At 29.9% G+C, this 26236-nt stretch overlaps 1 protein-coding gene and 3 non-coding genes across 4 annotated transcripts; 1 reads left to right on the top strand and 3 right to left on the bottom strand.

Annotated features, from left to right (window-relative positions):
- Positions 1–235: 235 nt before the first annotated feature.
- Positions 236–1525, top strand: LOC145952739 (NADH dehydrogenase family protein). The gene is given in 2 exon segments (XM_083065693.1): positions 236–993; positions 995–1525. Coding segments are annotated over 2 exon segments (567 nt in total). The 5' UTR covers positions 236–957.
- An 18843-nt stretch (positions 1526–20368) lies between these two features.
- On the bottom strand, positions 20369–20442 carry TRNAW-CCA (transfer RNA tryptophan (anticodon CCA)). The gene has a single exon. It is a non-coding gene; the product is annotated as a tRNA-Trp (tRNA).
- A 198-nt stretch (positions 20443–20640) lies between these two features.
- TRNAP-UGG (transfer RNA proline (anticodon UGG)) lies at positions 20641–20714 on the bottom strand. The gene has a single exon. It is a non-coding gene; the product is annotated as a tRNA-Pro (tRNA).
- A 1601-nt stretch (positions 20715–22315) lies between these two features.
- On the bottom strand, positions 22316–22388 carry TRNAF-GAA (transfer RNA phenylalanine (anticodon GAA)). Its single transcript has one exon. It is a non-coding gene; the product is annotated as a tRNA-Phe (tRNA).
- Between the last annotated feature and the right edge of the window lie 3848 nt (positions 22389–26236).

Raw genomic sequence — 26236 nt, forward strand, 5'->3', positions numbered from 1 at the left:
TTTGATTAAGAAAACCAACTTGAATTGAATCGATCCACTTTTTAAGAGTTACAAAGTGGATCGAATAATTGAATTGATTTTATATACTAGATCGATTTGGAGTTATTTTTTCAAATTGGATCTGATCGATTCGATTCAATTTGCATTTTTTGCACAGCTCTAGACGGTAGGCAACAAATATGTTGACAGATGAACAATATCATTGAACAAATATGTTGACGGGTATGAGAATGATGCATAATTTTTTTCATATCGGGGGGTAGCGACTGATCTACCTTATGGTTGGGTGGATAAATGTTATGATTTCTGCGATTATTTTTTAACAAGGATTGTTGAATATCAAAAACTTATTACACGAAATCCTATTTTTTTAGAACGGGTTGAGGGGATAGGTGTTATTGATGGAAAGGAAGTAATAAATTGGGGTTTGTCGGGACCGATGCTTCGAGCTTCTGGAATACAATGGGATCTGCGTAAAGTTGATAATTATGAATGTTATGAATAATTTGCTTGGGAAGTTCAATGGCAAAAAGAAGGAGATTCATTAGCTCGTTATTTGGTTCGAATTGGTGAAATGATAGAATCCATAAAAATTATTCAACAGGCTTTGGAAGGAATTCCCGGCGGGCCGTATGAAAATTTAGAAATCCGCAGCTTTGATAGAGAAAAAGAGCCAGAATGGAATGATTTTGAGTATCGATTTATTAGTAAAAAAACCGTCTCCGACTTTTGAATTACCAAAACAACAACTTTATGTAAGAATTGAGGCCCCAAAGGGAGAATTAGGAATTTTTCTAATAGGAGATCAAAATGGTTTTCCTTGGAGATGGAAAATTCGTCCACCGGGGTTTATCAATTTGCAAATTCTTCCTCAATTAGTTAAAAGAATGAAATTGGCCGATATTATGACAATACTAGGTAGTATAGATATTATTATGGGAGAAGTTGATCGTTGAAATGATAATTGATATAAGAGAAATACAAGATATCCATTTTTTTTTTCAGATTGGAATCTTTTAAAGAGGTATATAGAATTATATGGGTATTTGCCCCTATTTTTATTCTTGTATTGGGAATTACAATAAGTGTACTAGCTATTGTATGGTTAGAAAGAGAAATATCTGCAGGGATACAACAGCGTATTGGACCTGAATACACAGGTCCTTTTGGGGTTCTTCAAGCTTTAGCAGACAGAACAAAATTACTTTTCAAAGAGAATCTTATTCCATCTAGAGGAGATATTCGTTTATTCAGTATAGGACCATCCATATCAGTCATATCCATTATAATAAGCTATTCAGTAATTCCTTTTGGCTATAACTTTGTTTTATCTGATCTGAGTATTGGTGTTTTCTTATGGATTGCTATTTCGAGCATTGCTCCCATTGGACTTCTTATGTCAGGATATGGGTCAAATAATAAATATTCCTTTTTAGGTGGTCTACGAGCGGCTGCTCAATCGATTAGTTATGAAATACCATTAACTCTATGTGTGTTATCGATATCTCTACGTGCGATTCGTTGAGACAAAAAATTTGGATACTATTAGCTATACTCCTCTCTTTATAATACTTTGTAGTAAAGGAAGATAATAAATTGAATATATTCAATTTATTATTTTTCGTTTCGCAATTGGGATTGAAGAATTTAATCAATAGTTATATGAGTGCAATAAAACAGCTTCTATTGAATATAATTTTTAGAATATTAAAAGAATTCTAGTTAATAGAAAGTATGATGATTTAAAATAAATTGCAGTAAAATTATTGAGTCTCATTTTCTATGTATAAGAATTAAGTGAAAAAAACTGAATTTAATAAAAATTATAAGTAGAAATGGTTGTTTCTCCCAAGGTTGTTTGATTAGTCATCCTGTCTTGAAGCGGGCGCAAAAGACCAAACTTTTTTTTTCTCAATATTATTTGATCTTCAATATCATTTGTATGAATTATCATACATATATTAACAATAAGGAATTAATAAAAAAAATGAATGGATGGTTAGAAACACCAAGATACACAAAGGATTAGTAACGTATATTTTTAAAAATCTCCAAAAGAACATTTATGTTTTATGTATAATATAAAAAGAATACTAATCGGGGCTTTAAATTGGTAGAAAAAATAAGGCAGTACTCCCCCCAATTTCGATCCAGAGTATACTTTCATCCAATGATTAAACAAATAACTTTCAGGAACGAAATAATCCTTTAACTTTTTGAAGTCCCTTTTTTTCCTTGCACAACAAAGAATAGGATAAGAATAAAAAAAAAAAAAGTGATCCCCCCTTTTTTTTGTCTTATATCCATAAATATAGATATAGAATTCATGTAATAATTTAGAAAACTAAGATGTAATTCTTTTTCTTAATCGAAAATGATGAGAGAGTTATTGATAATTCTAAAAGAGTATTTTATGGAAGAATAAAGCTATTACTCAACCTATTTGAATTTTGGTTTTTTATTTAAAGGATGAGACAAATTCAGAAGTACTTTTTGTATTTATTTTTAAATATTTTATTAGAGCAGACAGAATTCAATTAGTTTAATTTAGAACTGTCCGATAAAATGGAATCTTATCTATCTTAGAGATATATCAATGGATAAATAATCGGACCGGTCCTTAGATTTTTTAAGGCTTTAAAGGAGCCGTATGAGGTGAAAATCTCATGTACGGTTCTGTAATAGAGGTGGTAACAGTAATGTTATCACCGACTAGTATTATCTAACAGTTTAAGTACAGTTGATATAGTTGATGCGCAATCAAAATATGGTTTTTGGGGATGGAATTTGTGGCGTCAACCTATGGGTTTCGTCGTTTTTCTAATTTCTTCTCTAGCAGAATGTGAAAGATTACCTTTTGATTTACCGGAAGCGGAAGAAGAATTAGTAGCGGGTTACCAAACCGAATATTCGGGTATCAAATTTGGTTTATTTTACATTGCTTCCTATTTAAACCTATTAATTTCTTCCTTATTTGTAACAGTTCTTTACTTGGGTGGTTCGAATTTTTCTATTCCGTACATATTCGTTTCTGATTTTTTTGAAATAAATAAAGCATATGGAGTTTTTGTAACGATAATTGGTATCTTTATTACACTAACTAAAACTTATTTATTATTATTCGTTTCTATCACAACAAGATGGACTTTGCCTAGGCTAAGAATAGACCAATTATTAAATCTTGGGTGGAAGTTTCTTTTACCCATTTCGCTCGGTAATCTATTATTAACAACTTCGTCTGAACTGTTTTCACTATAAAAAATGTCGACTTTGTATATTCATAATTTGTCTCAAACAATAGAAAGAAAAAAATATTCAGAGATATTCAAGATATGCTCTTTATGGTAACTGGATTCATAAATTATGGTCAACAAACAGTCCGAGCTACAAGGTACATTGGTCAAAGTTTCATGATTACCCTATCTCACGCAAATAGGTTACCTGTAACTATTCAATATCCTTATGAAAAAATAATCTCATCAGAACGTTTCCGTGGTCGAATACATTTTGAATTTGATAAATGCATTGCTTGTGAAGTATGTGTTCGTGTATGTCCCATAGACCCGTTGTTGATTGGAAACTTGAAACAGATATTCGAAAGAAACGCTTGCTTAATTACAATATTGATTTCGGAATATGTATATTTTGTGGTAACTGTATTGAATATTGTCCAACAAATTGTTTATCAATGACTGAAGAATATGAACTTTCGACTTATGATCGCCACGAATTGAATTATAATCAAATTGCTTTGGGCCGTTTACCAGTATCAGTAATTGATGATTATACAATTAGAACAATTCAAATAAAATAAAATTAGTTAGAATTCAAAAAAAATTATTCTAAAAAGTAAAATCATAGAATATATATCAAATGATTATATATATATACTTTCATTTTCATAGTTTGAAATTACTCTTTCACATAAAGAAAAGAATAGAATGACATTGAACCTAGAACAACTGTACTTCTAGAAATTCACATTTATTATCTTAGGATTTGGTTGAATTCAATACGGCGATAATTTTAAGTATTTAATATATAAGCTTTTCCTGGTCATATCAATAAGGTCATGAAATTTCGATTTATTTTATCTCTTATTTTTCATATAATGGATTTGCCCGAACCGCTACATGATTTTCTTTTAGTCTTTCTTGGATCGGGTCTTATATTAGGAAGTCTAGGAGTAGTTTTATTTACGAATCCAATTTTTTCTGCTTTTTCGTTGGGACTTGTTCTTGTTTGTATATCTTTATTCTATATTTTATCAAACTCCCATTTTGCAGCTGCATCACAGCTACTTATTTACGTGGGCGCTATAAATGTTTTAATAATATTTGCTGTGATGTTCATGAATGGTTCAGAATATTATCAAGATTTTCGTCCTTGGACCATTGGGGATGGAATTACTTTGATGGTTTGTACAAGTATTTTTGTTTCACTAATAATTACTATTCTAGATACATCATGGCACGGGATTATTTTGACTACAAAACCAAATCAGATTATAGAGCAAGATTTGATAAGTATTAGTCAACAAATTGGAATTCATTTATCAACAGATTTTTTTCTTCCATTTGAACTTATTTCCATAATTCTTTTAGTTGCTTTAATAGGTGCAATTGTCGTGGCTCGTCAATAATAAATTTTGAGAACTAATAATAGAAATCCAAATTTAATTTTGTTAGATTTTATCACATTGATTTTCGTTGAATTTTATGTAAACGTAAAATAGTATTTATGTAGAAAATCTTTTTTTTATTGTCAATACATTATTTGGTTATAGACTTTTTATATTCTTTAGTCAATAAATTCTTGTTCATATTGAAATGAATCAAAATTGATAAGGAGTTGGTCAATGATATTCGAGCATTCACTTGTTTTGAGTGCCTTTTTATTTTCTATAGGCATCCTTGGGTTGATCACGAGCCGAAATATGGTTAGAGCCCTTATGTGTCTTGAACTTATACTGAATGCAGTTAATATAAATCTCGTAACCTTTTCTGATTTTTTTGATAGTCGACAATTAAAAGGAAATATTTTTTCAATTTTTGTTATAGCTGTTGCAGCCGCTGAAGTAGCTATCGGACCGGCTATTGTTTCCTCAATTTACCGGAATAGAAAATCAACCCGTATCAATCAATCGAATTTGTTGAATAAATAGTATTACTCATAAAAGATAAAAAAAAGTATAATTTAGAAAAGTGTGTACTATTAATCAATTCAAATTAGCATATATGATATATAACTTATGATCATGTTACAAACATAAGAAATCAAAGTATCTTGGTTGTATTCTCTTTTTATTAATTAATTGATAAGTCGATTTTGATTAGCAAAATTCTGAAAAATCATTGATTCATCTGGTGTCTAATATATCTATCTAGATAGATATATTAAATTCGTTTACAAGTTTACTAGATTGAAAATGTTGAATTTTTTATGTTCAAGGATTACGATCCAATGTCACATTCAGTAAAGATTTATGATACATGTATAGGATGTACTCAATGTGTCTGAGCCTGCCCCACAGATGTATTAGAAATGATACCTTGGGACGGATGTAAAGCTAAACAAATTGCTTCTGCCCCAAGAACAGAGGATTGTGTTGGTTGTAAGAGGTGTGAATCCGCTTGTCCGACGGATTTCTTAAGTGTTAGAGTTTATTTATGGCATGAAACAACGCGAAGCATGGGTCTAGCTTATTGATACGTCTCAAAAAGAACCACACACAAGTACGTTTTTTTACCGGCAAAAACCCGCGCTCAAAAAAAAAGAATTTCTTTTTTTTGAGCGCGGGTTTTTCTAGTCTAAGTATATTTTATTTTTATCACGAATTATTTTCCTTGGTTAACAATAGTTGTAGTTTTGCCAATAATCGGGGGTTCCTTAATTTTCTTATTTCCTCATAAAGGAAATAAGGTAATTAAGTGGTATACTATTTGTATATGTTTAATTGATCTCCTTCTAATAGCCTATGCATTTTGTTATCATTTCGAATTGGATGATCCATTAATCCAATTGACAGAAAATTATAAATGGATCCATTTTTTTGACTTTTACTGGAGATTAGGAATAGATGGACTTTCTATAGGACCTGTTTTATTGACGGGATTTATCACTACTTTAGCTACGTTAGCGGGTCAGCCAGTTACTCGAGAATCAAAATTATTCTATTTCCTAATGTTAGCAATGTATAGTGGTCAAATAGGAACATTTTCTTCTCAAGACATTTTACTTTTTTTCATCATGTGGGAATTAGAATTAATTCCCGTTTATCTACTTTTATCTATGTGGGGTGGCAAAAAACGTTTGTATTCCGCTACAAAGTTTATTTTGTACACTGCAGGAAGTTCCGTTTTTTTATTACTAGGAATTCTGGGTATTAGTTTATATGGTTATAATGAACCAACATTAAATTTGGAATCATTAACTAATCAATCTTATCCCGTGGCGCTGGAAATAATATTGTATATAGGATTTCTTATTGCTTTTGCTGTCAAATTACCAATTATACCCTTACATACATGGTTACCAGATACCCATGGAGAGGCACATTACAGCACTTGTATGCTTTTAGCCGGAATATTATTAAAAATGGGAGCCTATGGGTTGATTCGAATTAATATGGAATTATTATCTTGCGCTCATTCTATATTTTGTCCCTGGTTAATGCTATTAGGTTCAATTCAAATAATCTATGCAGCTTCATCATCTCTTGGTCAACGTAATTTAAAAAAAAGAATAGCTTATTCTTCGGTATCGCATATGGGTTTCTTAATTTTAGGAATTGGTTCTATAAACGATACAGGTCTCAACGGGGCTATTTTACAAATAATCTCTCATGGATTTATTGGCGCTGCGCTTTTTTTCTTGGCGGGAACTAGTTATGATAGACTACGTCTTCTTTATCTCGACGAAATGGGTGGAATGGCTATCCCAATGCCAAAAATATTCACGGTTTTTACTATCTTATCGATGGCTTCTCTTGCATTGCCGGGCATGAGCGGTTTTGTTGCAGAATTGATAGTATTATTGGGAATAATTACCAGCCAAAAATATCTTTTAATCACAAAAATACTAATAACTTTTGTAACAGCAATTGGAATGATATTAACTCCTATTTATTCATTGTCTCTCTTACATCAAATGTTCTATGGATACAAGCTTTTTAATACACCAAATTCTTCTTTTTTTGATTCAGGACCAAGAGAATTATTTATTTCAATTTCTCTCCTTATACCCGTAATAAGTATTGGTATTTATCCAGATTTTCTTTTTTCATTTTCGTCTGACAAGGTTGAAGCTATTCTATCTAATTTTTTATAGATAGTTTTTTAAAATAAATGAAAAAAGAAAATCAAAAATAGAAACAAATCCTATGTACAATAATAAAAAAATAAATTTATTTTTTTATTAAATTAATTCAAAATTTGAATTATAATGGAATATCTTTGTTGTTTGCGAGAACCCCTTGAATCACTACTACATTACTTGATTTAAAGGGTTCTCTATTATTGAAAGTTTTATGTATTTGTAGAGTTCTTTACTCACTTTAATTCAATTAGGTGTAAATGAACCATAACTATGTAGTCCTATTCCTAAAAGATTTATTCCTAAATAACATACCCAAATTATAAGAAAGCCCATAGAGGCTACTATTGAAGAATTTATATCTTCCAATTTTTTATTTTTTCTAGTATGTAAATAAATCGCGAATATAGTCCAAGTAATAAAAGCCCAAGTTTCTTTTGGATCCCAATTCCAATATGATCCCCATGCCTCATTAGCCCATACTGCTCCTGAAATAATACCTATCGTTAAAAAGATAAAACCTAGACTAATAGTACGGTAACCCCAATGATCCAATTGTTGAATAAATTGAGATCTAAAATAATTTCTATAAGACGAAAAAAAACTTTTTTTAAAAACATTATTTTTTTCACTCATATTTATGTATTTGATTACAGCAAAAGAAAATGATTCATTTAAAAAATACAAATTCTTGGTAAAAGCAAGAATTTGTATGAGTTCTTGAAATAGAATGACTAAAATAGCTACTGATAATAATGATCCACATAAAAGAGTTGCATAACCCAATATCATCATACTTACATGCATCATTAACCAATGAGACTGTAAAGCAGGTACTAATATTAAGGATTCATGCATTTCGGTTAAAAGACCCGAAGTAGCAAAGCCTTGGGTAAAAATAACACTTGGTGTGATTATTGTATTTAAATAGTAGTTTTTATGTTTTGTAAAGTAAGGAACTATATCAAAAATGGAAAAAGTCCATGAAAGAAATATTAATGATTCATATAAATCACTAAATGGTAAATGGCCCGAAAAAAACCAACGAGTAAATAACAATCCCGTTATACAAAAAAAAGTTATTATCATGCCTTTTTTGGACAAATCAGATAATCCTATGATTTCATTGAATAATAATAAGGTTATCAAATGAATTGAAATTAAAATGGATACGACTGAAAACGATATATGAGTTAATATATGCTCTAAAGTTGAAAATACCATATATAATTATAATGAAAAAATCGAAATACTAGGAATAGAAATAAGAATTGAGTTCATTATAGGACCCATTTTTTTAGAAGATAAGATGTCATGCCGCTACTTGGACTCGAACCGAGATGCTCTAGCACTGCTTCCTAAGAGCAGCGTGTCTACCAATTTCACCATAGCGGCCTACTCGAAATCATAATAACCCTTTTTTAATCCATTGTCGAGATTCAAAAAATCCATTAAAATACAATATACAATATTTGTTTACTAAACATTAAATAAAATTTTTTTAAGAATTTTCTTGGAATCAATTAGAAATCTATCTATATCTATCTATAGAGATAGATAGAGATAGATAAAATATGTAAATATCCTAAATGAATATTATACTATATTAGATATTTAATTTATATTACTATTAGTACTTTTTTACTTAATAATATTCGTTGAATCAAGTTAATTGAAATTATTCTAACGTTTGTATTTGTTACAAAAAAAGCTTTTTGAATTCCCCGTAAAAATAGATTGCGCTAATGAAAAAGCTTTCAATGTTGTCCAATATCCTTTCTTTTTCCATAAAGTGTTACGGATAATTTTTTTTGATATAGAAGTGCGCTTTTTTGGAACTGCCATAGAATTTTTATAGTTTTTCATTGTTCTAAAGTTCGATGTGAAAGACATTTTTCTAAAAATCAAAATCAATTTATCTTTAATTAACCATATATCTTTTCTATCTTAATTCACATTTTTTTTGTTTCCTTTTTTTTAAGTAAAACACTGAATATTAAAATCCTTTTTCTTTTTTAAATTTTTGATATTTTTATATTGTAATAGAAAATTTTAATAGAAAATCTTAAATTAGTTAAAAAAAATGGATTGAGTCATGTTATATGAATAAAAAAAAGTTTATTTTCACTAATAATTTAGGTATTGGTGCATTTTAAGTTTATACTTTGTAATATTTTTAAAATATTGTGCAAAGATTGAGAATAATTAATAATAGATGATTCTATTTTAATTCTATGTTTACTTTTTTATTAACCGAACCTTTCTTTACAAAAAAGATAAAATAAAAACTGACGAATAAGAAACAAAATTCATTGGAATCCTAATTTTTGTTTATTGTATGGAATATACACATCAATATTCATGGATCATACCTTTTATTCCATTTCCAGTTCCTATGTTAATAGGAATGGGACTTTTACTTTTTCCGACGGCAATAAAAAATATTCGCCGTATGTGGGCTTTTCCTAGTACTTTATTGTTAACTATAGTTATGGTTTTTTCGATTGATCTGTCTATTCATCAAATCAATAAAAGTTCTATTTATCAATATGTATGGTCTTGGACCATAAATAATGATCTTTCGTTAGAGTTTGGATACTTGATCGATTCACTTACTTCTATTATGTTAATCTTAATTACTACTGTTGGCATTCTGGTTCTTATTTATAGTGATAATTATATGTCTCATGATCAAGGATATTTGAGATTTTTTTCTTATATGACTCTTTTTAATTTTTCAATGTTGGGATTAGTTACTAGTTCGAATTTGATACAAATTTATGTTTTTTGGGAATTGGTTGGAATGTGTTCTTATTTATTAATAGGCTTTTGGTTCACACGTCCTATTGCGGCAAATGCTTGTCAAAAAGCATTTGTAACTAATCGTGTAGGGGATTTTGGGTTATTATTGGGAATTTTAGGTCTTTATTGGATAACGGGTAGTTTGGAATTTCGGGATTTATTTCAAATAATAAATAACTTGATTTATAAAAATGAAGTTAATATTTTTTTTCTTACTTTGTTTGCCCTCTTGCTATTTTGTGGCTCAGTCGCTAAATCCGCACAATTTCCTCTTCATGTATGGCTACCGGATGCTATGGAAGGGCCTACTCCTATTTCCGCCCTTATACACGCTGCTACTATGGTAAAACTTCGTTTGAAACGATGTGGTAAAAAGCAACGTGCGACTTGAAAGACTTGATTAGATTAGCTGTTGATTCTTACATCCGCCATTTTTTTTTCTAGTATATAGAAATCCATATGCTCTTGGCTCGACATCATTTGTTCTGTTCCACTAGAACTTATTGTTTTGGGGGCGGAAAAGGGGTTGATGATGTAAATCGTACATGATGGAGCTCGAGTTTTTCATTTCTCAGGGGCAAGTATCTAAGGTTAGTGAAAATTAATAAGTTAGAACAACTTCGTAAGTCAATTTTTGATAGAAAAATCGAAAGGATCAAATTTGAGCAAGGTTCAAAACAATTGTTGGAATTAGTAAAACTATTTAGATCAAAAGTTTATCCGCGGGAATTAACCTTTTGTATGATTCTTTCAGAGAAAAAAAAAATGGTATGTTGCTGCCATTTTTGAAAAGATTTAAGATTCCCGAAGTAATGTCTAAACCCAATGATTCAAATAAAAGCTAAAAGATCATGGAACAAGTAAATACCATTTTCAAATTGTCTCATACATTCTATTCGAAAAAAAAAAAGAAAAAAAAAATTCTAAAGAAACGAAATACGGGCAAGAAAAGGGGGTAGAGACCACTCAATAAATGAAATAGATAAATAGCTAAAGGCTTTGTTTTCGTCTTAGTTATTTGAGAATTATCCAATTTGAGTTATGGGGTTACAAATATGAGGAGTTGTTTTTTTTTTCTTTTTCATAAAGAAAAATACTTAAGTCATAGTTTAATTGACTTGATGATTTTTTTGATTTATTTGACATCATAATTATTTACATACATATAATTTAAAATTTCCTCGAGCCGTACGAGGATAAAACTTCTTATACGTTTCTAGGGGGGGTGCATTATTCATCTATATCTATCCCAATGAGCCGTTTATCGAATCGTTGCAATCGATGTTCGATCCCGAAGAGAGGGGCGAGATCTTCGGAAAGTGGGTTATTATGATCCAATAAAGAATCAAACTTATTTAAATATTCCTGTTATTCTATATTTCCTTGAACAAGGCGCTCAACCTACAGGAACTGTTCAGGATATTTCAAAAAAGGCAGGTGTTTTTATGGAACTTAGCTCGAATCAACAAACGAAATTCAATTAATGAAATAAAAAACAAAGAGGGGTAGAGGGGTGTGGATGACTTGTATATAGATTTTAAAAACTCTTTTTTTTTTATCTTTTATCCCCCCGCTCTTTTGTTATATTCATACCTAATCCTTTATTTCTTGTTGTTTATATCGAATGTAAATCAAAACAAAATGAAAAAATGGATAGAGATAAAAGATAGAATATAGGAAAAAGAAAAAGAATAGTTACTAAGTGAAGTAAGTAATTGGACTTATAAATACATTACCCCCAATGAGGTGATTTTTAAAATTATAAAAAAGAATTTCTTTAATATTTTTTATTTTATTATCATTTTAAATACTGACCCGCTCTTTATTATTATCAGTTATGAATCCTAGTTATTTGATTTATATACATTTTTTGATAGTAAAGAATGAGATATAATATTAAAAATGGAATATTTATTTGATTTTCTTTTTCATCCAATGACTATACATTTATTATATTTTTTTGTAAATAGAGGAAAAAACTCTATTTTTAACTAATATGCATAAAAAAGTTCGTAGTTGGAATGATAGTGACAATGCTAGTTACAATTATTTGCATTATTTAGTAAGTGTAAGTAACATCCAGAATTTCCTATCCGATAAAACTTTTCTACTTAGGTATAATAAGAGGAAAAATTATTCAATATTTTTAAATATTGAAAATCAAACTTTGGCTTTTTTAAGTGAACAGGAATGTTTTTTTTCTAGCTATCTGAATAATGTTTCTAAGAATGATGACGATCATTACATGTATGATACTCAATTTAGTTGGAATAATAACATTAATAGTTGCATTGATAGTTATCTTCATTCTCAAATCTGTATTGATAGTTTCATTTTAGGTGATAGTGACAAATACAATGACAGTTATTTTTATAGTTACATTTTTGGTAAGGGCAGAAATTGTAGTGAAAGTGAGAATTCTAGTTCTAGTATAATAACTAGCACGAATGATACAAATAATAAAAATTCTAGGATAGGTGAAAGTTCTAATAATCTCGATGAAAGTAAACAATATAAGCATTTGTGGATTGAATGCGAAAATTGTTATGGATTAAATTATAAAAAAAATTTGAAATCCAAAATAAATATTTGTGAACACTGTGGATATCATTTGAAAATGAGCAGTTCTGATAGAATCGAACTTTCGATTGATCCGGGTACTTGGAATCCTATGGATGAAGACATGGTTTCTCAGGATCCCATTGAATTTCATTCAGAAGAGGAACCTTATAAAGATCGTATTGATTCTTATCAAAGAAAAACGGGATTAACTGAGGCTGTTCAAACAGGTACAGGTCAACTAAATGGTATTCCTGTAGCAATTGGAATTATGGATTTTCAGTTTATGGGGGGTAGTATGGGATCCACAGTAGGTGAGAAAATCACTCGTTTGATAGAATATGCTACCAATCAATTTTTACCTCTTATTCTGGTATGTGCATCTGGAGGGGCGCGTATGCAAGAAGGAAGTTTGAGCTTGATGCAAATGGCTAAAATCTGTTCTGCTTTATATGATTATCAAACAAATAAAAAGTTATTCTATGTATCGATACTTACATCTCCTACTACTGGCGGGGTGACAGCTAGTTTTGGCATGTTGGGGGATATCATTATTGCTGAACCAAATGCTTATATTGCATTTGCGGGTAAAAGAGTAATTGAACAAACATTGAATAAGGCAGTACCCGAAGATTTACAAGCAGCTGAATATTTATTCCATAAGGGCTTATTCGATTCAATCGTACCGCGTTATCTTTTAAAGGGAGTTCTGAGTGAGTTATTTCAATTCCATAATTTCTTTTCTTTGACTGAAAAATAATAATTTTTGGCTATGCCTTATTTTTCAGTCAAAGAAAAGAAATTATGAAAAAAAAATCAAAAATGAAAACATACAGGATCAAAGTATTAAAAGAATAATAAAAGGGTGTATTATGATACATATGTTTGTTTCTTTTAGAAATGGAAGGTGAAATGAAATAAATCCATTTATTTAGTGCAACATATATAGCTAATTATATAATATGTCCATATCTATCTATATCTATCTATATATATAGATAGATATTTTGGCTTAGCTAGAATCACTCGAATTCCTATATACTTAGTATAACCATATAGTAATTCTAGTGATTATATACTATCTTTATAACAATATAAATAAGAAGAAAAATAGAAAATAACAATAATATTTATTTTATAAGGTACAAATAGTAAATCGAGGTACCCATTTTATGATAAACTTTCCTTCCATTTTTGTTCCTTTAGTGGGCCTAGTTTTTCCGGCAATTGCAATGGCTTCTTTATTTCTTTATGTTCAAAAAAACAAGATTTTTTAGATACGGTAAGTAGGAACAAATCTCATATACTTTTTTTAGATCTGGAAGCAATTCGATGAATTTCTCCTAAAGTTTTACATTAAAATAGTGCCAAGTTACTTTAGAAACAAAGAAAGCGAAAGTTTAGTTTAGTTTAAATACGAATTTAGAATTCAATGCAAATTTAAATAGATTATGAATATATTACTGAGATTAGACCATCTACTGGTTTATTCCATAACGGAGTCTCGAAAAATAAGCAATTTTTTTTGGGCTTTTATCATTTTTTTAGGTTCATTGGGGTTGTTATTGGTTGCAATTTCCAGTTATATTGGTATGGATTTTTCATTTTTTTTGAGGAAATTATTGATTTTCCATTTATTCCACAAGGGGCCACAATGTCTTTCTATGGAATGGCGGGTCTCTTTATTAGTTTTTATTTGTGGTGCATTATTTTTTGGGATGTAGGTGGTGGTTATGATATCTTCGATAAAAAAAAGAGAAAAGTGTTTTTTTCGTTGGGGATTTCCTGGAAAAAATCGTCGTATTATTCTCGAAGTACCTATGAAAGAGATTCAATCCATCAGAATAATAACAGGAGTTATAGAAGGAGGTATTTTTACTCGTACCCTTACTTATGAGAGTATTGTTTATATGGAAACCATAGAACAGGGGTTTATTCCCTTGACTCGTATTGAAGATAATTTGACTCCACTAGAAATTGCAGATAAAGCTGCTGAATTATCTATGTTTTTGGGTGTACCACTTTTGTACTGACAAGAATTGGACTTAACTTGAAATTAAATTGCACAAAAAGCTTCAGAATTGTCCTTATTTATTTCGTGTACCGATTGAAATATTTTGAAAAAAAAAAATTCTTTTTTTTTTTCAAAATATTTCGATTTGTATAGATGGGACGTTCTTTGGTTTCGAAATCCTACTATTATATTCATAACCCAAAGTGCTCTTTCGTGTATTCATGAAAAGTAATAATTTTATCTTCAAATCTTAGCAATTGATATCCTTTCAAAAACAATATTTTTTTCTTCATTTGAATTGACAGTGAATTCTTTCGATTTCTTATTCTATTTATTTATTCTTTATAAATTAAATAAGGCAAGGACTAACTCCCGAATTGCAAGTAAAAAAAATGAGAGAATATATAAGCTCTATAACTTTTAATAGAACTTATGTTTGATAGAAAGTATTATAATATAGAGTTGACGAATGAGATGACGTTGAGTTTATTAAAGACGAAAAGAAAAATGACAAAAAAGAAAACATTCATTCCTCTTCTATATCTTACATCCATAGTCTTTTTGCCCTGGTGTATATCATTCACATTTAAGAAAAGTATTGAATCTTGGTTTATTAATTGGTGGAATACTAGGCAATCCGAAATTTTCTTGAATGAGATTCACGAAAATAGTATTCTAAAAAAATTCATAGAATTTGAGGAACTTTTTTTTTTAGATGAAATGTTAAAGGAATGTCCGGAAACACATTTACAAAACCTTCGTACCGGAATCTATAAAGAAACAATCCAATTAATCAAACGCACAACGAAGATCGTATCAATACGATTTTGAACTTCTCGACAAATATAATATATTTCTTTATTCTAAGTGGTTATTCCATTCTTGGTAATCAAGAACTTGTTCTTATTAACTCTTGGGTTCGAGAATTTATATATAATTTAAGTGACACAATAAAAGCTTTTTCTATTCTTCTATTAACTGATTTATGTATAGGATTCCATTCAACCCATGGTTGGGAACTAATGATTGGTTTCGTCTATAAAGATTTTGGATTTGCTCAAAATGATCAAATAATATCTGGTCTTGTTTCCACTTTTCCAGTTATTTTAGATACAATTTTAAAATATTTTATTTTCCGTTATTTAAATCGCGTATCTCCATCACTTGTAGTAATTTATCATTTAATGAATGACTGACTGGAAAAATGATCCACCTATCCAATTTAAATTTAAAGTTTTTTTTAGATAACTTTTCTTTTTTTCCTTCTTTTTAATCCCCTTTTTAATTAAAGGGGTTCCTCATCTTGGATAGGAAACTATGTGAGTGACCTACCTAATCTTATTGTAGAAATTTTCAGGATCAATGATTAGACCATGCAAACTAGAAATGCTTTTTCTTGGATAAAGGAAGAGATTACTCGATCCATTTCCATATCGATCATGATATATATAATAATTCGAACACCCATTTCAAATGCATATCCCATTTTTGCACAGCAGGGTTATGAAAATCCGCGAGAAGCAACCGGTCGTATTGTCTGTGCCAATTGCCATTTAGCTAATAAGCCCGTAGATATTGAGGTTCCACAAGCGGTACTTCCAGATACTGTATTCGAAGCAGTTGTTCGAATTCCTTATGATATGCAAGTGAAACAAGTTCTTGCTAATGGTAAAAAGGGGGCTTTGAATGTGGGGGCTGTTCTTATTTTACCGGAAGGCTTTGAATTGGCACCCCCAGATCGTATTTCGCCTGAGATTAAAGAAAAAATAGGTAATCTGTCTTTTCAAAACTACCGCCCTACAAAAAAAAATATTATTGTGGTAGGCCCCGTTCCTGGTCAGAAATATAATGAAATCACCTTTCCTATACTTTCCCCGGATCCCACTACTAAGAGAGATGTTCATTTCTTAAAATATCCCATATACGTAGGCGGGAACAGGGGAAGGGGTCAGATTTATCTCGACTGGAGCAAGAGTAATAATAATGTGTATAATGCTACAGTAGCAGGTATGGTAAAAAAAATCATACGGAAAGAAAAAGGGGGATACGAAATAACTATAGTGGATGCATTGGATGGACGTGAAGTGATTGATATTATACCTGCAGGACCAGAACTTCTTGTTTCAGAAGGTGAATCTATCAAACTAGATCAGCCATTAACAAGTAATCCTAATGTGGGTGGATTTGGTCAGGGGGATGCGGAAATAGTACTTCAAGATCCGTTACGTGTCCAAGGTCTGTTGTTCTTCTTGTCATCCATTATTTTAGCACAAATCTTTTTAGTTCTTAAGAAGAAACAATTTGAGAAGGTTCAATTGTCCGAAATGAATTTCTAGGCCCGCGTATTTATCAACATATTAAACTCGTAAAAATAACTAAATTTTTTTGTTGATAATTTATGTAATTCTATTCTCTATAATATAAGTATAATATAAATCAAAAAAATTATGAAAGGATCTTTGCTTTTGTATAGTCTTTTTATACCATATTTTAAGAGTTGCTTGTAACGTAATACAAATAAAGTTTGAGCATGAATATTGTCAGGAAGACTATTTAATTTTGTTTTTTTTTTGTTTTTTCCAATGCCAAAATAAATTTGAATATTATGTCACTGTTTTTTTTTTTGGATTTTCAATTTCTATAATTATAATAGAGAGTTCTATTATAGAAATATTTTTCTATTGTAAAATATAAGAAAATTGGATTCGATACTAAACATAATATATATATATAGACACATAATATATATATAGACAGATAATTTTAAGCAAAATAAGGGAAATGGGACGCTAGGAGGATTTTTTGTCTTTTCCTAGAGTCCAATTCCTATTTGTTTGTGTCGAAATAGAAATATTATACGAAATAGAAATATTATAAAAAAATATTATATTAATAATCTTTGTTTTGATTTTTTACAACTTAGAACCTTGTAAAAAAAAGGGAAATGGAATTTTTTGAAACATCGGAAAAAGTTATCTGTTTAGTCATTTATATGAATAAAAAATATGAATAAAAAAAATTCTAATTATTAAGAACTCAGCAAGGATCCACTTTTTCTTTGACGAATTAGAATGGATCCCTGTTGAGTTCTTACGCTTTCATTTCGAAAACCCAATTAATACGATTACTACAGGGATGAGCCCAATCCGGAATATGAACCATAAAAGAAAATACAATTAAACCGATCACAGTAATACCAGTTACAGTACCTATTATCCAAAGAGGAATCCTTCCAGTAGTATCGGCCATTTATCCCACTTTCCTCCACATTTAATCAAGTAGTCAGTCATGCTAAAGACATAAACAGTCATAGATAATTATGAAATGATATCCTTCCGAATGGAATAAAAGAGTTTATCTATAGATAGATAGATATTATTTATTATGTCCCATTTCTTCTATTAATTGAAGAAATAATTTGAAAATAAAACAGCAAGTACAAAAATGAGTAATAACCCCCAGTAGAGACTGGTACGATTCAATTCAACATTTTGTTCATTTGGGTTTGATTGTGTCGTAGCTCTATAATTCAAATTAGGTTTATCGTTGGATGAACTGCATTGCTGATATTGATCCCAAAAAAGAAACAGTGGGTACCGCTAGTCCGTGAACAGCCAACCATCGTACTGTAAAAATTGGATAGGTCCTATCTATGGTCATTGGAGCCTCCTAAAAAGATCTACTAAATTCATCAAGTTGTTCCAAAGGATCAAAACGGCCAGTTATTAATGGAATTCCTTGTCGGCTCTCTGTAAAATACTCGTTTGGGCGGGGGCTTCCAAATACATCGTAAGCTAGACCCGTGCTGACAAATAACCAACCTGCAATGAATAGGGAGGGTATAGTAATGCTATGAATAATCCAGTATCGGATACTGGTAATAATATCAGCAAAAGAACGTTCTCCTGTGCTTCCAGACATGTTGAACTCCACATATTCTTGTACAGTCAAAAGGGGGATCGATTCCATAAACGACTAGATTAGTAAGTCGAAATTTACTAAAATGTAATCCTTGTTAGATCGTCCATTTTGTACCAACGGTGTCTTTTGAGTATACCAAATCAGTATAGCTATCCTTCTTCTAACAGAGCAATGAAATTTCACAATCAGTGGCGAACTAGAGAAGTGCTTTCTTCATCGGTTGTCTCGATGTATTCAAAAATTCGATAGAAAATTTTGCAAAATTTGAATATATAAAAATAAAAAAAAAATTTATAGTAAATTTTTATAGTAATAGTTTAAAATGAAGGCTCTTTACATTATTGGTTTCGGACTATAAACTCAGGATCAATTAAAATTCGAATACGACAAATTATGGGGTTCTTATAATTCATAAAGGATATTTTTTTATTTCTATAATTCAATTAGATGCCAAATCTATAAATAGACTTTTTGTGGCTGTTGAAGATATTTTTTCTTTGAACCTTATCTTTTTTTTTTGGGGGGGGGGGGGGGTGTATTAGACATAACTAAGGGTTATTTCTTGGCTTAGTTATAAATAAGGATAAGACTTTCTTTTTAAATAAAATATGGAAAGAAAAAAGATTGTGGACCCCAAGTTTCGAGTGATCTGATACCTTTTTTCTTCTCGTTGTAGATATTAGAAGAATGGAACCCACTACTAAATCGAATGAGTTAAAATAAAAGATCAAAAAGTAAAGGACATTCAAAGGCTATTTCCTTTTTTTTTTCTAAAAAAAAGGAAAATAGAACATATTAGATACAATAAAAAAAGAAAGGGATAAAATTCAAATAGATATTTTTTTCTATTTTATTCAATATTAATTCAAAGTTAAATAAATTGAAACAACAAAGTTCTTATTTTTTGTTTTTGTTTTAATATTTTTTCTAATCGAAATAGAATTCTACTAAATATTTTCATTCGATTTGTTTACTCAATTCATGAGGTGATTAATAAGTCTGTTGATTTGGAATCACAGGATGGGTAGATGTCACAGATGATGAATTTTTTTCTTAATTATGTCACTCTATTTCTTCTTTTTAGTCGTCTTTAATAATTTATTGATGAATCTTCCATTTTCAATTGTATCTTTCAAGTAGTATTTTTGCTTATCTTTTTTTTCTCAAAAAAAAAATGGAAATTTAGGGAAGTGCTTTATAAACATATGTATAAAAAGAACATATTTCATTTAGCTTCTATATGTCCACTATAACTAGTTATTTCGGTTTTTTACTAGCGGTTTTAATTATAACTTTAGCTCTTTTTATTGGTCTGAGTAAAATACGACTTATTTGATTTGTAATTTGGAAATTTATTGTAAATTTGAGGATAAGATATTCTATAGTTCCTTACTATGTCAATTTACAATTCTCGGTCATTGAGATTCATGATCAATATAGATTAATATTTAAGGATAGATATTACCTTTCTTTTTACCTTTCGAACAAAAAAAATGATTGAAGTTTTTCTATTTGGAATCGTGTTAGGTTTAATTCCTATTACTTTGGCTGGATTATTTGTAACTGCATATTTACAATATCGACGAGGTGATCAGTTGGATCTTTAATTAATGTCTATTTTGTTTATGGATTCCCTATTTATTTGTTTTAATCCTAATACACAAGGATAAAATTAATATTTTCAACTATAGTTCAATTATTTCAGTGTAATTCTCAATCTAACAATACTAGAATCGCATTCTGTAGGATTTGAACCATCACGCTCTGTAGGATTTGAACCTACGACATCGGGTTTTGGAGACCCGCGTTCTACCGAACTGAACTAAGAGCGCTTTGTTTTCATAAATTATTTTAGATGATCCTAATACATTTAGCATATATATATATACTATAATCAATATATTAATATCTATATATATATATATACATATAGATATTAAGTATTTATGTCCAATTGGAATTCTTCTTCAATTGGTCCCGTTCTATTGCTCATATAATAAGGAATATCATAGAAAAGTAATAGTTAGGGATAGGGATGACAGGATTTGAACCCGTGACATTTTGTACCCAAAACAAACGCGCTACCAAGCTGCGCTACATCCCTTTTCGATTTGTTTCTAGTGTTATTGTAAAGAATCTTTGTCTTGTTTTCCACATTTTTATTTTCTCTGTTGATATATCTATATACATATATTTATATATTATTCTGCCATTTTTATAGTTTCCTATACTATAATATACAATCAAATATGAAAAATAAAAAATATTTTAAAAATAAAAGAAATATTATTCCATAGAATAAGAATAAACAATATTCTATATAGATATATATATATAATACTTAATAAAGGAGGATTTGAAATGCGAGATCTAAAAGCATATCTTTCCGTGGCACCAGTAGTAAGTACTCTATGGTTCGGGGCTTTGGCAGGTCTCTTGATAGAGATCAATCGTTTTTTTCCAGATGCATTGATATTCCCCTTTTTTTCATTCTAGTTATTGACACGGGAAGGGATGAAGAAAATTATAGATCCAATTAAATATATGTAATTAATCTCCTCTTTTTGATTTCTTCTTTTTGAAAATTGTAATAGAATAAGTTAGGAAAGATAAAGAATAAAGGTTAATTCTGCCTCATTGAAATTCGGAGTTAAAGTTGGGATCTGGTCCAGGGTTCAATGGAATTGAATTAATAATTCAATTCCATTTCGATTTAGAATAGAGTGAAACCAGAAATCGAAATGGAATTGATAGGGTGGGGCAACAATATTCTAAAAAATACTTAAAAAACTCAAATACTGTATTACAATTCGAAATTAAATCTAGTTCGAGATCATTGTATTATTTTTCTACTATATTAATATTAATTATTAATTGGAACGAAATCTTTCATAACATAATTGGATTTCCAATTATTAATTTCTATTTTTTTTCTTTCTTTTCTTCTTCTTAGATTCGAATCCTAAAATGGAAGAGTTAAGTGAATTAAAAACCCAAAGGAGGTTCATGGCCAAGGGTAAAGATATGCGAGTAACAGTTATTTTGGAGTGTACCGGTTGTGATAAAAAGAGTGTTAATAAGGAATCAACGGGTATTTCTAGATATATTACTCAAAAGAATCGACACAATACGCCTAGTTGATTGAAATTGAGAAAATTTTGTTCCCGTTGTTGCAAACATAAAATTCACGCCTAAAGAAAAAAATAGAGAAAATGGATAGCTTGTGTGTTACCTTTTCAGCCAAAGGAATATAACATGTAAAATGATCTATTTTTAGTATTTATCTATATATCTTTATATATATCTATCTTTCTATATATATATTCTATAATTTATAGTCTATTTGTGTAATCCATCTATAAGATTAATTTTGACTATTCCAATTCCACCCCTGAACTCTCTTAGACTAGACTTTTAGGAGGTCTTTGAACCAACTAATTAAACCATTCGAATATTATGGAAATATTAACTTTTAGAGCGCAGAAAAAGGGAAACAAAATAAAAGAATTTCTTATATATGTACAACGAATATCCCTAATAAAAAAGCATCTATTCTTTTAATCATCTATTAAAAGTATATCTACAGATACTTAAATATATAAAAGAAAATATGTATCATAATCTAGAGTACAATTGTATATGTATCTATTCCCCATATTCATTTAAATGAGTATGGGGAATAGATACTCATACAAATGAATCATGTGCCAGGAACCAGATTTGAACTGGTGACACGAGGATTTTCAGTCCTCTGCTCTACCAGCTGAGCTATCCCGACCATTCTTGACGCATAAGCCTCATCTTTTATTTTAAAAGATTACTAGAGTATATGTCAATGAATCTAAGTAAACTAAGTAAAAAAAGACAAAAAATTAAAAATTATAAATAAGTTTCAGTAATAGTAATTATTTTGTATCGTTAATCATGCATATGAGGATTCCTTGCTCAAAAATAAGATATTCATTTTTTTTATTATCATAAAAAAAATTATACGTGTTTCACACAAATAATTACATATTTCAAATATGCTCTATATATTCCAAAACTTGTGACTCCTAATTATGATAAGAAAAAGAAAAATTCCAATTTCTTTGTGAAAGAATAAATGGAATAAAACACATAAATAACGACTTAAAGACAGAGAGGATATAGGAAAAAGAATTTGAAAGTTAAAGAGGCCCTTTGGTTGGGGATAGAGGGACTTGAACCCTCACGATTTCTAAAGTCGACGGATTTTCCTCTTACTATAAATTTCATTGTCGTCAGTATTGACATGTAGAATAGGACTCTATCTTTATTCTCGTCTGATTGATCAGTTCTTCAAAGGATCTATCAGATTATGATGGAGTGAATGATTTGATCAATGAATATTCCATCTTTTCTTCAACTTTGAATTGATTTGATTCACATCTTTTCCATTTGTTAGAACAGCTTCCATTGAGTCTCTGCACCTATCCCTTTTTTATTATCACTTTTTAAACTTTTATTTCTTTTCGGAAAACAGGATTTGGCTCAGGATTGCCCATTGTGAATTCCAGGGTTTCTCTGAATTTGAAAGTTCTCACTTGGTAAGTTTCCATACCAAGACTCAATCCAATTAAGTCCGTAGCGTCTACCAATTTCGCCATATCCCCCTCTTTTTTATTTGAGATTCGAATTTCATTAGAATATTTTGTTCATTTCTATTATGAAAATGATGCGGGAACTTTTGAATTCATTAAATACAAATTCTTTCTTATATTGAAAAATCTTTGCTCCTTTCTTTTTTATTGATTTTCTTTCATCTATGTTGGATACCATTATTTGGTTGAATCAGAAATGATTCTATTATCTCTGTATTCACAATTCAATATACACAGATATATACCATATATCTATCTATATTATATGCCCCTACTTCTAGTATTTTTTTATGCAATTAGGAATACTCGAATGGTCGATTCTGTTTTTTTTCGTCTTAGTTTTTAATTTTTCTGAATGAAAACATGGGAATCTATAAAATCAATTCAATTAGTCGATCCACTTTGTAACTCTTAAAAGGTGGATCGATCCAATTCAATTTGGTTATTTTTAAGAAAATGATCCGTATACGGTTAAAAAATAAATAATTGCAGCGCATTAAACTGATTCAACTTCAAAAAACGGATCCATATTTAAAAAAAAATAAATTGATTCACTTTATAAAAATTGGATCAGTTAAACCATGCACCGTGTAAATCAACGGTACGGAACCCACCGAGGAGATCGTATCGATGTGTTCCAATTTAATGTTCATTCATCATGAATCTCCCTGAGTTCATCTGGGTTGCAAGGATTTTTTCAATGATATTGTTCATCTGTCAACATATTTGTTGCCTACCGTCTAGAGCTTTGCAAACAATGCAAATTGATTCGAATCGATCAAATCCAATTTGAAAAAATAACTCCAAATCGATCCAGTATATAAAATCAATTCAATTAGTCGATCCACTTTGTAACTCTTAAAAAGTGGATCGATTCAATTCAATTTGGTTGTTTTAAGAAAATGATCCTTATACGGGTAAAAAATAAATAATTGCAGCGCATTAAACTGATTCAACTTCAAAAAACGGATCCATATTTTAAAAAAAAAATAAATTAATCCACTTTATAAAAATTGGATCAGTTAAACAATGGACCGTGTAAATCAACGGTACAGAACCCACTGAGGAGATCATATCGAAGTGTTCCAATTTAATGTTCATTCATCATGAATCTCCCTGATTTCATCTGGGGTGCAAATATTTTTTCAATGATATTGTTAATCTGTCAACATATTTGTTGCCCGTCAGGAGCTGTGCAAAAAATGCAAATTGAATCAAATCGATCAGATCCAATTTGAAAAAATAACTCCAAATCGATCCAGTATATAAAATCGGCTCAATTATTCGATCCACTTTGTAACTTTTAAAAAGTGGATCGATTCAATTCAATTTGGTTTTTTTAAGAAAATGATCCTTAACGGGTAAAAAATAAATAATTGCAGCGCATTAAACTTATTCAACTTCAAAAAAATGGATCCATATTTAAAAAAAAAATAAATTGATCCACTTTATAAAAATTGGATCAGTTAAACCATGGACTTTGTAAATCAACGGTACAGAACCCACCGAGGAGTTCGTATCGATGTGTTCCAATTTAATGTTCATTCATCATGAATCTCCCTGAGTTCATCTGGGTTGCAAGGATTTTTTCAATGATATTGTACATCTGTCAACATATTTGTTGCCTACCGTCAAGAGATGTGCAGAAAATGCAAATTGATTCGAATCGATCAGATCCAATTTGAAAAAATAACTCCAAATCGATCCAGTATATACAATCAATTCAATTAGTCGATCCACTTTGTAACTCTTAAAAAGTGGATCGATTCAATTCAATTTGTTTTTTTTTTAAGAAAATGATCCTTATACGGGTAAAAAATAAATAATTGCAGCGCATTAAACTGATTCAACTTCAAAAAAATGGATCCATATTTAAAAAAAAAATAAATTGATCCACTTTATAAAAATTGGATCAGTTAAACCATGGACCGTGTAAATCAACGGTACAGAACCCACCGAGGAGATCGTATCGATGTGTTCCAATTTAATGTTTATTCATCATGAATCTCCCTGAGTTCATCTGGGTTGCAAGGATTTTTTCAATGATATTGTTCATCTGTCAATATATTTGTTGCCTACCGTCTAGAGCTGTGCAAAAAATGCAAATCGATTCGAATCGATCAGATCCAATTTGCAAAAATAACTCCAAATCGATCCAGTATATACAATCAATTCAATTAGTCGATCCACTTTGTAACTCTTAAAAAGTGGATCGATTCAATTCAATTTGGTTTTTTTAAGAAAAGGATCCTTATACGGGTAAGAAATAAATAATTGCAGCGCATTAAATTGATTCAACTTCAAAAAAACGGATCCATATTTTAAAAATAAATAAATTGATCCACTTTATAAAAATTGGATCAGTTAAAGCATGGACCGTGTAAATCAATGGTACAGAACCCACCGAGGAGATCGTATCGATGTGTTCCAATTTAATGTTCATTCATCATGAATCTCCCTGAGTTCATCTGGGTTGCAAGGATTTTTTCAATGATATTGTTCATTTGTCAACATATTTGTTGCCTACCGTCTAGAGCTGTGCAAAAAATGCAAATTGATTCGAATCGATCAGATCCAATTTGAAAAAATAACTCCAAATCGATCCAGTATATAAAATCAATTCAATTAGTCGATCCACTTTGTAACTCTTAAAAAGTGGATCGATTCAATTCAATTTGGTTTTTTTAAGAAAATGATCCTTATACGGGTAAAAAATAAATAATTGCAGCGCATTAAACTGATTCAACTTCAAAAAACGGATCCATATTTAAAAAAAAAATAAATTGATCCACTTTATAAAAATTGGATCAGCTAAACCATGGACTGTGTAAATCAACGGTACGGAACCCACCGTGGAGATCGTATCAATGTGTTCCAATTTAATGTTCATTCATCATGAATCTCCCTGAGTTCATCTCGGTTGCAAGGATTTTTTCAATGATATTGTTCATCTGTCAACATATTTGTTGCCTACCGTCTAGAGCTGTGCAAAAAATGCAAATTG

Source organism: Cajanus cajan, chromosome 10, assembly GCF_000230855.2.
Source record: "Cajanus cajan strain Asha chromosome 10, NIPB_CcT2T_4, whole genome shotgun sequence".
Classification (NCBI taxonomy): domain Eukaryota; kingdom Viridiplantae; phylum Streptophyta; class Magnoliopsida; order Fabales; family Fabaceae; genus Cajanus; species Cajanus cajan.